This window comes from Amaranthus tricolor, chromosome 5 (assembly GCF_026212465.1).
Source record: "Amaranthus tricolor cultivar Red isolate AtriRed21 chromosome 5, ASM2621246v1, whole genome shotgun sequence".
In the NCBI taxonomy this organism is placed as follows: domain Eukaryota; kingdom Viridiplantae; phylum Streptophyta; class Magnoliopsida; order Caryophyllales; family Amaranthaceae; genus Amaranthus; species Amaranthus tricolor.
Window position 1 is genome coordinate 9726996 of NC_080051.1, and position 14247 is coordinate 9741242.

A 14247-nucleotide genomic window follows, 5' to 3' on the forward strand; every position below is an offset into this window, starting at 1 on the left:
CTTCAGTCGCTGTTACTAACAGCGACTTTGGCCTTTTAATTTTTTTTTCCTCTTTCGCTGTTAGTAACAGCGATTTTACCCGAGGCTAGGCTTGGATGTACGGAAGCTTATTTTGGAAAATAAGTTTTCACGAAGCTTATTTTTGGAATTAAGTTGTTAAATAATGTTATTTTTTTCAAATTTTCCATGGATGGAGGAGACACAAGAAATAAAAGCCCACTAAAAAGCCCATAGTAAGATATGATATTTCAAAAACCAATTGGCATGCATTAGGAGAAGTAATAACCCATTACTTGGGTAACCTTTTACACTTACATTCAATCCTAACACTACAACTCACAAAAATGAATTTTTGGTATAATGAAAATATATACTGTGATGATAGTTTATAAAATTACTTGAGCTGTGGCGGATCCAATCTTGATTCAAGTGGGTTCATTGAACCCACTGATTTTTTGAAAAGAATTGAAAAGTTTTTTATTAAATAAAAAATCAAAAAGAGGTTAAATTAAGTATCTGTGTAATACATGTTAAGAAATTAAGCTGCAACCCAGCGGTTCTTTTTAACTCACATAATACACGAGTTTGTGGGTTCAAAACCCATAACTCACACTTTTTTCTTTTTGTTTCTACATTACTCATTAGTCATCACTGCTTTTGTGCTTTCCTCATAAGTGAACGACAAAACACTAGAAAAACTTCCTCATTTCCCCCAAATTGTAAAACCCTAACTCCCCTAAATCCCCAGCCACCACCGCCGTTGAGTTCACCGGTGCACAGTTTCGCTGTTCCGCAGGCTGCAGGCGACGCTTCATCAAGTGTTCGACCTCCGTGGCTCTGTGCTCAGGTTAGTGAATTTTTAAGGTTTTGCACTCAGATTTTCGACTCTAAATCTCGAATTATTTGCCACCCAAATTGGATAATAATGTTGTTTATCTAAAAATTTGATGCTTTGCTCTTGTCCTGATTTAATGTTTCGTATAGAATTCACTTTGTAGTGTTGATTATTCGGGGTAACAATGTACTTTGTATATGTTTGATAAAATGTTTATGAGAAATTTAAATGACATAATAATGATTACGTAAGACTATTGGAACATATCATGTATCAATTTGGGTGCTTTAATTTGACTAATATCTAATCAAATAATTTAAATTTACAATTCAAGAATAAATGAAAATTTCCTTGGATTTGCCGGTTTGGGGATTTTTCCTCTAGAAACTGAAGATTGGTTTTGTGTTCTTTGTTATAGTTTTGTCTTCATCATAAGTCCCAAATGATTTTTTTAATATGATTAGCCGATTAGCCAAATTAGGTATATTCTATGTATGAATGTTGAATTTATGATTTATGGTATGTTTTTAGCTTGATTTAGAGCATGATATAGAGCTTGATTTAGTCGATTAGCCGATTTAGAGCTTGAATGTTGTGAGGTGTGACCACATATTTGACTATTTGAGTGTTTGAGTCCTATTATTTTTGTTTATTGATATTGATTGTTAATTTTGATTTTCTGTTTAATTATATTGATTATTGAATTTATTATCGCTATGCATTCTTTTTTATTGCTTTTATTGTGTTAATTGCTCTACCACATGTTCGATTTTTAGCAGAAATGTTGTCGAAATTTCTACTCATAAATATTTTTTAAAAGTTTAATATTATTATATATATTTTATTTTAATGTAACACTCGAAATTCCTCCCTTCTTTTGCGGTTTCGGATTCATATAAGGGGTTAGAAATTCAGAGGTGTTACAATTTAGTATAATGATACTAAGTATATAAGGAGAAAAGATAGGAACAGTACGGTTCAAACAAAAACCCTTGCTAGGCCCAACCGGTCTATGTGATCACCTGCCCATTGCAACTCACAAGTACAGAGTATAAAAAGAAAGAAACCCTAGCTAGGCTCATAATAATAGTCGTGCTTTACTACTCTTCTCTTATGTCACTCTGCTAATCTTTAATCTAATCAAGTTAATTCAGGTAATTTAGTGTCTTCCTAAACTTTAAATCAATCTTATTGCTTTCTAATTTCTTGTAATTTGTGAGTTTTGTTTGTCTAGTACTAGTACTTGTTGTATATAATAGGGCATCGTCCATAATCTTTTTACTTCAAATTGATTGATTAATACATATATATGTTTTTTACTTTAGGAAGTTGGATATGGATTTTGAGAAATTGATACAAAAATACTGACATGTTTCAAGGGAAGAAATAGAGGGGATAAGAAAAAGAAATGATCACGAGGGGTTGAGTGATTCCATTGTCGAGTCTATTGTAGACATCTTTGATAGCTTGAGAGAGTATGAAAGGATAAACGGAAAAGAATATTTTCTGGTTGGTCCTCTAATTCATCTGTTGTCGGTCAAGTTTCTACCTAATAGCTTGCAAGATACACCCCCACCATCTCTGGTAGGATATACACTGAGTTTGGTGATTTTGAAGTTGTTGGATTAAATGGCAATGGCTTTTTGAAACTTAGCGACCGACAATCATCTTGGCCTTTGACGTGTATGCCTTATCATTGTACCTGTTTTGTGGTTGATTTTGCTATAGGGGGCAAGACTTTAGGTTAGAGATACATTTCCTGTGCAGGGGAAATAACTGATTTTGAACAAGTTGACGAGAAAGTTGTTGTTACTGATATTGGCAATTTCAGTTTGGCGCTACATTGCCATGCCGTTTGCTATTTATGCTTGTGTGCGAGTGAGCTTTCATCACAAGCAATATTGTAAGTTCGAGGGTGCAAATCACAGTTTCCTTGACATCAAGGGAAAAACCATTGCAAGTTATGGCAGCAACACTTGCAATTCCAAAGCCTGTATTCTCTTTGATAAAGAATCTGATGACTTTCGACGACTTGATTTTGAGAAACAGGTGTATCCTCTAGAAAGTTTTGACATGAATTTGTCTTGGTGTTGGGTTGGTTTACCAGCATATTCATCGATATCGAAGGTCTTTTGTGCATTAGAGGTTACAATAAATTTGGATGATAGGACCCTTGAATATGGCACGTGATGGTTTAATAAACCTCCATGCTAATTCGTTGAAGGTCAACATGGTTTTGCTACCATATGTTACTCATTTATTCCACAAGCCGTGAAAGCTAATGTAATGGTTTTGTGTGCACAGAAACAGAAAATTAGCAAAGAGAGTTTTGAAGGCTTTCCAAGAGTTTATGGTGGTATTACTGCTCAGCACCGCTACATTGACTACACTAGCCGCTACAACAAAGATTATTTTTGAGTTACACTGTTTGAGAGGAGTGTAGAGAATGCAATGCAAACAAGTGCCAAAGGTGTGATCTCGCATTCAAGATCAATAGTTGTTCTATTGGACTCGACACTTGTGGTTGGATTAGATTTGTCTATGTGTGTTGGAGATACTCAAGTCTCGTTCAACTCTTCAATAGATCTTAAGGTTGGCACAATTAACTTCAGTGTGAAAAGTGAAAGCAATGACTATTCGGTTCATATAGATTCTGTTGCTGTATCTTTTCATCTGTAAATGAGTTAAGGTTGCTGATACTTGACAAGGCTTCAGACAACCACTACAGGTACTACCCTTCTTTTAGCACTTTGTCTTGTTTTTATGCATTGCTTGAATGGGATCTGAATAGTCTTGCTGCTAACTCACAATTACAAAGAGGTTCAAGCATAGTGTTGTCATGTTGTGGTTCCGTTGCTATCCTATCTCTTATGATGGTAAGAAAAAAGGCAAAGAATCCGTATGACATCAAAAAAACCTTGTTGGTAAGCTCTTTTGATATCAATCTAAGCTTTCTTGCTGCTCAGTGTGTCATCAAGTTTTGAGTATGATATTTAACACATGCTTCTCAGCCATGCATTCTTTAGTAACATAGATTAAATATATGTGTGTGTATCTTTGTAAGTAATTATGCATATTATAAGGACGGCCGTCTCCTGTATGCCTAATTAGAGCTGCCCCTGTAGAAAAGAGATCGTATAAAAAACCTGCATGTGCTGTTAAGTTGAGCATTGATATTGGACTGAAAATTTTTTAGAGACTAGCTGTCTAGCTTTTTATGCTGCAATCTGGGGGCTGAATTTATTTCCCTGCTGATAATTAATCAAGTTTGCTCAGCCAAGTATTTGTAATTGTCTTGTTCTTGGATGTTGTGTTCTTGCTAATTTTCAGAGTTTTGAAGTATACCTTTTGAGCGTTAATATTACACTAGAAGTTTGTTCAAGAGCAACAATTGATGGGAGAAATTAACTTAATATACATTAATTTGCATTGTTAGCCATCTATGATGTGAACATGTAGTAACCGAAGCACGATATCAAAGATGAAAAACAAATCTACACTAGATGGTTGAAGATGAAAGACTATGCTTATACTGGCTGATTATGTTTTAGAAACTGATAAATTTTGGTTCTTTTATGGTTATTCTTTCTTTGCTGTTAGATAAGACCACTTTACCTTTCTATATCAATAAGTTTCTTCCTTGGTTCATTTATTATTATTATTCTTCGGATTAAAATGATACCTGATCTATAAGCTTGTCGTCACATATCTGAATCACAATTGTCTAAGACCTAAGTATTGTTCTTCATATCACTAGAAGTATTATTGTATATGTCAGTTCTATTTCACTCACCTAAATTTAAGATCAGTAGAATTGCGACTTCACATTAATGTTAGTAAGTAACTAGGTAAATCTGATCATTTTGCTGTTAATTTGTGCTCTGTTATCCGATTCTATCAATTCTTGTAATGCATGGGATTAATATATTATATATTCATAAATCTGTGTTTTCCTTTTAATATTCTTGACATTATGGTTCCAATCAATTATCCGCTTTGCTAGTATCAAGTTTTTACTGGTATGGTGGCATAAGGCATATGTGGTGACTTCCCTTAGGCATAAAAAGAGTTAAGATTCAGACTATATGCTTAGTCTATTTAGATCAAATGTGTATAGCTAGCCTTTTTACCTCAAATTATTCTGGCACTAAGTCTTTGTTGTTGTTACTGTGTATAGCAAGTTTGTTGTGTCCCAAATTGTTAGTCATTCACATTCATGCTGTCTTGCTTCATCTGAACTTAGTAAGGTTCCTTGTTACTTGATAGTTCTTGCTGGTGGATATAAGCTTTGTTTATATCTTGTAAGGTATTTTTGTTGCTTAGGGTGTAATACACTTTTGAGTATGATATTGAGCTGCGCAGTTTAGTAACATAGGTCATACTCAGCTGCTCTGATTAAGCTCGTCCTGGTAGTATACCTGGATTAAAGCCACTGGATTAAGGGGGCAGTAATGCTAATGGGATGAATTAGTGATGGGATGAATTAGTGATTGTGTAGGGATCTTGCAGAAGGGTGGGATTAGGAAACCATTGCTTACCCTCGTTTTGGGGATAGTTGTAAATACTAGGAAGAGTTTTGGAGGATAGATCAATCTGCTTTACCTACTACACACTTCGACTCTTTACCTTTAATCCAAGCAGGCATTGACAGTAGATAATTGTAAAAATGTCGGGAAAGGTTTTATATGGCAATTTGAGACATAAAGAGATAATTGTGGCAAAGTTTATTAAACAGAGGTAACAATAAACAAGTGAGTCATTTTTGAGAAGAAATATGCTTGTAAAATATAATTAGTTATTGACATTTATATCTGTGGTAGTGTTGTATACTGACTCCATTCTTGAGAGAGTGCAACAGTTTTCATTTATCGTGTAGTTTCTATCTATATGCTTATCATATGGGTTCGTGTATTTTCCAATTGTACGCCATTTGTTTTCTCATAAGTCTCCTGAAACTGTGTTATAAGTTCTTACGGTTACTCTTTAGATTTTAGAAGCAGAAAGTGGTACATTGGTATAATGGTATTCCTGTAGAAGGTAATTTAGTTGCTTGCCTAGTTAGTAGTTACCCCACATGGTACTCTGCCGCTGCTTATTTTCTGACCTCGTTGTGAGTATAAAAGGATTATTTTTATAAACTTCCTCATTTTCACTTTAGATTTTAGAAGCATAAACTGGTGCGTTGGTATAATGGTATTCCAGTAGAAGGGAATTTAGTAGCATGCCTAGTTAGTAGTTATCCTACATGGTGAACTACCGCTGCATATTTTCTAACCTAGTTGTGAGTATAAAAGTATAAAAGGATTATTATTAGAAACTTCCTCATTTTCCTCCCTCCTAATTTCAAGCTTTCCTTCTCTCTCCTCTAAACTTAATGTCACCCTATTACCTCCATGGTGCGTTGTGAGAGAGGCTTGTCCCACGGTGGTAGCTGGGTTGGTGATCGGAGCTGCTCTAAAGATACTGAGATTTGTACTTCCTCCGTTGTCACATTGCCGTTGACCACCGCAAGTGGGTGGTTTGTCCCAAAGTCTTCTTTGGTGTGCCGTGAGCCACCACAGTGAGTGTACTTCAAATATGCACGGATGTCGTCTCGCCGGAAAAATTTCCCTTTGATTTTTTTATACTAATCCTTGGCCTATGTCTGAGGGTTTGGACCCAATGAAGAATTTCCTTTCAAGATGCTCCTTCTCGTAATTGCCCGCCGTATAGTTGCAAAAGCCTTGTCGACCGAAGGTGAGGGCTCCTGGTTCAATAGATCTCATCGGTCTTGATCAGGTGACTCATTGAGACTAGCGAGAAATTGATATAACCGTTGGCGCTGGATGTAACCATTGAATATGGTTATGTCTGTAGCACACTTCATGGGGTTTAGTAAGCGACGATCGATCTCATTCCACAAGGTCCATTTTGAATACTCATGGTCGGTTTGTGGTGGAGGGTCGTCTGTGAGATGTTTGAGGCGCCCCCTACCACCCATTGCAATGTGCATCATTTTATTCCAATTTGAGTAGTTTTGGTGTGTAGCTTTTCGGTGAGCATAATCGTCGGGGATTGGTTTTTGGTGTTGGTTGACGACTTATTCATAGAATTGAATAATTGCAATATCTGATCTACCAAGACCGTTTGTTGGCCGCCCTCCGTTTCGGTGCTCGTCATAGGTAAGATTTTGGTATATGGATGTTGGAGAAAAATGCATGTCGGGGATCGGAACCTTATGGCTCTGGTACCATGAAAAAAAGAACAGAGAGAATTAGAAGAGAAGAATAAAGAGAATAGGGTTTCAGTGAATACACCTTTTCTGTATATTGCCATTCTTTGTATTAGTACACCAGATTTTATACATATGAATAAAGATAAATACGTAAACAAGTATAAGAGGAAAAGATCCTGTACAATATTCTTCTCTTGATTTGTGCTCTAATTATGCTTTGATTGTTGTTCTTTCCTACAGAGTCGGCTTAAGTTACTGACTCTTGCTTCACATTAACTTGCTGCTACTGCTTTGATATTATGATATTGCAAGTAATTCGAGTTGGCTTTGGTTTCGTCCCGAGGTTCAGCCAACTAGGTTTTCTCTACTTTACACATACACAAAGCTTTTTTCTTCTCTTCAAATTGCCATCCATATCTTCCCATATGAAGCTCTACTCATAAATTCATGTTCAAGACAAACGACTCAAGGCATATTCATAACAATCTCCACCTTGACTTGAGTCTCACAAGCGACAATCAAACATAGCCACATCTCTATTAACACAACATCAAACAACAAAACATCTTCAACAACTAGCGTGACGTATAACGAATATATACATCAAAGTTGTGTAAATCGCATACACAAACCTTTTTAGAAACTCGCATTCTCCGCCTTCACCCAAACACACTAGTAACTCACATACTAATGTCCAAACAAGCCCAACAAGAGCATCAACAACCACAAGGTGAAAGAACTCAACCAAGGCAACACATAGCTTGAACTTATTGGTTGGCAAAGTCTTGATCATAATATATATCAAATTGTCTTTCATAGCTTCCAACACCAAAAACAACCACTTCATCTTGATATCATATATTCCAAATGAAGAACTATTTGATATTATGATATTTGGTCTACCAATAAACCAAGATAAACATACTTTGGCTTTCACAAAACCAGAATCTAGGCTAGAACACAAAACCTTATAAGACCATAACTCACTTTGCATCCACGAGGACTCCACAATGGCCATAGGAGGAACCGCTTCAAACATAGACATGGCCGCTAAAACTTGTAAAGATGATAGCCAACTAAACACCGCATTACCCAAAGTAACTATAAACTCCGAAAGCGATTCTCTAAATCTCCGCCATAACCCGAGTCACAAAAACAAACAAGAAACCTCATGTCTTCACCAAAATTGAGACAACACTTGAAGAAACCATCATGTTTCTTAATTAAAACATATCACCACATTCTAAAGTTGTTTCCTTGAGTTTATTAATACATACTTCTAACTTAAAACATACTTCTTGAAATACCTCACACTACCCGCAACACTTGTGCATGGAACGCTAAGATTTTGCTTTATAAGTGGCCACAAATCTTTGATCACTTCATCAAGATTTTCATGTCAAATGTCTTCGAAAATAAGTTTATCAAAACCTCCACCTTAAGTAAAAAAACTCTATATGCAACCAACTTTTTTGAGATATAACAAGAAGCAGGCACATATATGCTTCATGTAGATATAACCACTATATTACCTTTGTGCACTACCATGTAACGTAAAGAAATAAACAAATAACGTCTTTACTAAAAGACTAGAAGAATACTTTAACCATAAAGAACCTTCTCCAAACTACACACATGATCTTCTTTGTCCATTATCCCATACAATATGAATGCTTCATGTGGATATAATCCCCTAAACCACATAGAGAGAACCTAGTTCACCATCACCATCAAAAAACTAGTAGGGCTCTAAAATGAAGAACATGTCACTAACGAAGAAAGCGCCTCATGAAATCAAAAACTTCAATTTGAGAACAACCTTATGCAACTACTTTAGCTTTGTCGACTGGTCCAAAAAAAACCTTTGGATGATCCTTCCTTCTTCTTGAAGACTCATAAGCACCCAAATGAACTCAAAATTTATTCGGTGCCTTCACAAAAGATCAAGTGAAACAACTTATCACGAGACCTCATCTCTACACATGGCTCTAAGCCACAAATTTGCATCTACCAAAGCCAACACATTCTTGCATGAGCTGAAATCATCCATGTCTACTACTCCACTTGCAATCGTTAAAGAAAAGATCACGTAAATACATCTTTCTATATACCTCTTCATAGACTTCACTTGCCACTACGACCGCTGCACATTAGAAGATGATGTTCCATTGATTGATACATATCATTTTCAAACCTCGAAGCTACCAAAGCTCTTTGGAGGCTCCACCTAGTTATAAGCATCTAGTGTTGAACTAACATTGATAGTGATAACAACATCCCAAAAACAAGAGCAAGCATAGATGATATAATATATAACATCACAAGGAGTCATTCTACTCCTGTACATCTCACACATCAACCAAATACCTTTAACACACCCTAAAAGCCCATGAAACATGCATTTTCAAGCTTATGGTTCAAGGTATCCCTTCACTCACATGTATGTATTCCGAATAATCACATATACAAACAAGCATATAATATCTCAATAGAATTTAAAACATACTTGACTTGAAGTAAAACAATGTGTAGAGAATCAGTTGACCAAGTAATATATCGTGAAGAAACATCTCGGTCAAAGTTGATTACCCAACTTAACTTGGTTCAACATTCATCTTTCGTTTATCAAACAACGCCTTGTTCTTCCTCTTGGCTATCCCACTTAGATATAGCCCAACTACACAAACATGATACCTAGCAAAACAATCTTGGGAGCACACTTGAGAAGCACTTTCACAATCAAACACAAGCCCGTTGTCGGTCCTTAATGACTTGACGCTCATATTTATCCTCTTCTTAATCATAGTCTTCGAAACCTTGAAGACTTTCATTACTCCACCATTAGTCTTAATGAAATAACATCAAACATTCCTTAAGAACCCATCGATGAACATGAGTAAGAAGCCACAATAATTCTAAAAGAACATCCTACATGTATTCCATAGATCCTCATGAATATAATCAAATATTCTTTTGTGATATGTATAACCATAAAGCTCAAACCACATTTCTTACCCAAAAACAGAAACTTTTAAAACTTTCACCCGTCAAACATACAAACTTGTCCAACTTAAACATCTTATGATCATCTACATGACCAAAGAACTCAAAGTTTTGTATATATAGAGTAATCCAACATTGTGATTATGGAGAGGTTTGTCAAGTTGGTAATAAAGAATGTTGTAGTACATACAACCTTCCAGCCAGCTTTCCTTAAAAAATCCAAGAGAGCCCTTAACGACTTTCATCACTCCACCTACAGTCCTATAGCTAAATCAATCACTAACCAAAAACATACCCAGAGAAAAGATTCATCTTCAAAAAATCCGAAACATGTCTTACATCACTCAATCCCAAAAAACATTTCATCGTGAACTTCAATGCAAAAACTCCCATATCAAAGACTTAAATATATCATTATATCTGAAAGTCACAAATTCTGCCATCTACCTTTCCAAATTCCAAAGATAGAAAAAGAAATCTAAAAAAAAAACTAGACTCATGTGACAAAGAACAACCAAAATAAAAAATCTATACACATTTTCCTTGTACCCATCAGTGATACATTCTTAAGCGTATTTAATTGTGCATTATTAAGAATATAAAAATTAATATTAATAAAATTTACATTGATACGAATTTAATCAGATCTGCTCGAGTGTGAAGAATAAATGAGACACTAATAAGACTTAATATGAGGGAGAAATTTTTTGAGAATCAAGTATGATCTCAGTTGGAATAAAAATCAGATTCTCAAACAAAAATTCTTATTCTTTATACACCTTTAAGCGATTGGGTTAATGAATATTGTGGAGCGTAACTTGAAAGACCTGCCGCAAAAAATTAACTACCCAGCCTCAATTAAAATGGGTATGAATCGATTCAACCATAAATAACCCCTTAGCTTATTAAAAATCAAATAAGTGGATTATCAAAATAATTACAAGTACACAAAAACAAAAATTAAGTGGAGCAAATATATTGTACACCTTGACCCTACCAGTGCACGAAGCCACGTAGGAAAAACCAATCACGTCTTCCAAGTGGAACATTTCTACGTTCCATTCTCTATATGCCATCTTTTCTTCTCTCCCATCCCAAAAAGTCGCATATAATGTAATTATTAATTCAATAGTCTTCCATTTACGTTTGACCAGCAAATATTAGTAAGTATGACCAGTAAAAGGATGAAATCAACACCAAAACGTCCAAAAGACAGCAACATCCCAACTCAGTCATAAATCCCAATTTATTAATTTCCTTTTATATAAATTTATATCTATACGTTACATTCAAACCTCATCATTGATGTTAAATCAAATCAAATCATAAATTATTCTTATAATTATACGTCTAAAAATTCCAAATTAACCGATTATTCTTACCATTATAATCATAATTATAATTATAATTATAATTATATATATTGTACTCTTTTTACTTTGGTATATACCTATAAAATAAACTCCCATCTTGTCCTATATTCCTTGCTTCCTCAACATCTACAATCAATGGAAAACCAGAATGAAGAAGTTGAGGTGCCTCAATATTTTGTTTGCCCTATTTCCCTTCAAATCATGAAAGATCCTGTGACGGCTGCAACGGGTATAACCTACGACCGTTCCAGTATCGAGCGGTGGTTAAACGCATCAGCCATCACGGAACGTTTATGTCCGGTAACTAAACAACCTCTTTCAAACAACTCTCTAACGCCAAATCACACCTTACGCCGCCTCATCCAAGGTTGGTGCGTAGCCAATGCTAGCCGCGGTGTTGAGCGGATCCCGACACCCAAGGCTGTGCTTTGTAGGGCTAATATCATGAAAATCCTTCGGGCGCTCAGCGTGCCACACCTACAGCCCGCCTCACTGGATCAGCTCATTTCTTTGATACATCATGCTAAGGATGAAGATAAGAAGCTTATGGCCGACTGCGGCGTTGTTAAATCAATGGCTTCGTTGATCTTCAAGTGTTTTACCGAAAAGAGTACCATATTTCTTAATAAAGCATTAAAGATTCTTACATCTATTTGGATTCCTGCCAATGTATCGTCCGAAGTGAGATCCATTGTCATCGACAATAAAAATCTTATTGAGGCGATCACGTGGGTCTTACTCGACAATAATGTCGAAGGCAAGACCCTCGCGATTAATTTAGTTATGGAGGCGGTCCAGATTGCGGGATCTAGCCCACTTATGGAGAGGCTAGAGCCCAAATTCCTCCAAGGAATTGTTGGTCTTCTAACTAATAATAAAATTATCAACGTGGGACCTACAAAGGCGGCCCTCCGGGCCTTGTTAGAAGTGTGTAAGCATGGGAGAAATAAATACAAAATCATTGAAGCCAACACTATTTTCCACCTCATAGAGCTGGAATTAGAGTTGGGTTTGGGTGAGCCCGGTAAAAACAAGAAATTAAGTGAGCTAATATTCTGCCTCTTGGCCCAATTGTGCTCTTGTGCTGATGGAAGAGCCCAATTCCTTGCTCATTCCGGTGGGATTGCGGTCATATCGAAAAGGGTCTTGCGGGTGTCACCCGTCGTCGACGATCGGACAATCCAAATATTAGGTTTAATATCGAAATACTCGGCCACCAATGAGGTGTTGCATGAGATGTTGAAAGTGGGTGCAGTTTCAAAGCTTTGCATGGTGTTACAAGCTGATTCCGCAAAATATTTGAAAGATAAAGTGAGGGAAATGCTAAGGTTGCATTCTTATGTTTGGAACAACTCACCGTGTATTCAAGTTTACCTTTCAACAAGGTATCCTATGCTACAATTTTGACTAAATATAATATGTATAAAAATATTGGCATACAGCTTCAAGGTAATTAACAAAGGTTGTAATGACAATTAGGTTTAGCAAAGTACATGGTGGAATATTTGCTCTTAAAATTGTAAATTATAATATCATATCATTTGTTTACCTATACATAATACATATTTCTTTAGATAAATTTTCACAAACTTGTTTATCTAATTATGTTATGTTTATTTTTTGTTCCTTGTCTTGAACTCACCGCAATTAGTTTAGCACAAATTATGAGACTAAAACCAAGGTTGGTAAAATTTGTTCTACCCCTTGTTGTTATTACTATTCTAATTATGAATAGCGATCTTTGGGTTTTTTTAATCATTTTTTTGTTTTCAAAAGTACCCACGAATCAGATTAAATCAAGAGAGGCCAAAGTTAAAAATTTTTGAGGAAACGGGTACATAAAGACAGATTCACCAATAATACTACCCGAGTTACAACAAGCAACTAAATGTTCAGCAATATTACCATTCCTACGAACAAAACTACTTATAAAATCAACAAAGGACAATTTCATCACAATATAATCAGATAGAAGAAAAAGGAGAGCATAGCTAGTCACTTAGCGCCTAATGTCATTGGTTACTAAACCACAATCCCCTTCCAGGAAAATGTGAGAATTCCCCAAACAACGAGCCACATCCATCCAAAAACAACAGGACTTAACTCACTCATTTCTGATGACAAAGATGGCTTCACACGTCTAACCCCTGCCATAAAAAAGCTTCCCACTCGCATCTCAAGCTACAACACTTAAGCATTGTTCTCCATTAATAGCCACATCTGCATTGAAATTGATTTTTATCCAGTCATCATCCGGAAGGAGCCAACTATTTGGAGCCGCATTAGTAATCTAGGATAGGATTGACCTTTGAATGTTCGGGCTACATAGTGATTTCACGTGAACCTAAATAGCCCATACAGTAGTAATTGAAATTAGGAGTTCTTTAGAACCCTTCTCTAACAGCCAGAGGAACATGTTTTTAAAGGAGCTTTGGGGTGCTTCCAAAACCAACAATTACCCTGGATGATTTAGTTAAACATCATCCACTGTTATAGTCCAAAAAAGCATGGTAAATCAATTTTAAGAATAACTCACAACTACTAAAGATTGACGATGTAACTATTTGTTGACGTTGACACACTTCATTAACTGTCAAGCTTCCTCTACAAGCTCTCCACCAAAAGAGCTTAGGTTTTGGGGGCATTTAATATTCCATAGCTTATGCTAAAGTTGCAAATTCGATGCCGATCTGTTACAGTTGATGTATTGGCACCCAAAGTGCCCAACCAATAGCAAGACTTAACAGAAAAATGCCCGTCTTTTGCATGCAACTAGTGGAGTCTATCCGCAAGCCAAGTAGGCAATATAAGAAGTCCCATAC

At 35.9% G+C, this 14247-nt stretch overlaps 1 protein-coding gene across 2 annotated transcripts; it reads left to right on the forward strand.

Moving 5' to 3' along the window:
* Positions 1 to 611: 611 nt before the first annotated feature.
* LOC130812530 (E3 ubiquitin-protein ligase PUB24-like) lies at positions 612 to 13046 on the forward strand. Of its 2 annotated transcripts, none has more exons than XM_057678028.1 (2): positions 612 to 847; positions 2161 to 13046. In XM_057678028.1, exon 2 carries the CDS (start codon positions 11561 to 11563, stop codon positions 12830 to 12832), a length of 1272 nt encoding a protein of 423 aa, XP_057534011.1. In that variant the 5' UTR covers positions 612 to 847; positions 2161 to 11560; the 3' UTR covers positions 12833 to 13046. The 2 variants fall into 2 exon arrangements, with proteins under 2 accessions (XP_057534011.1, XP_057534012.1); XM_057678029.1 differs by having other exon boundaries at positions 3140 to 13046.
* The last annotated feature ends 1201 nt before the right edge of the window (positions 13047 to 14247 follow it).

Excerpts from the sequence above, each read along its gene's own strand:
- LOC130812530 (XM_057678028.1), top strand. The coding sequence starts at position 11,561 with ATGGAAAACCAGAATGAAGAAGTTGAGGTGCCTCAATATTTTGTTTGC.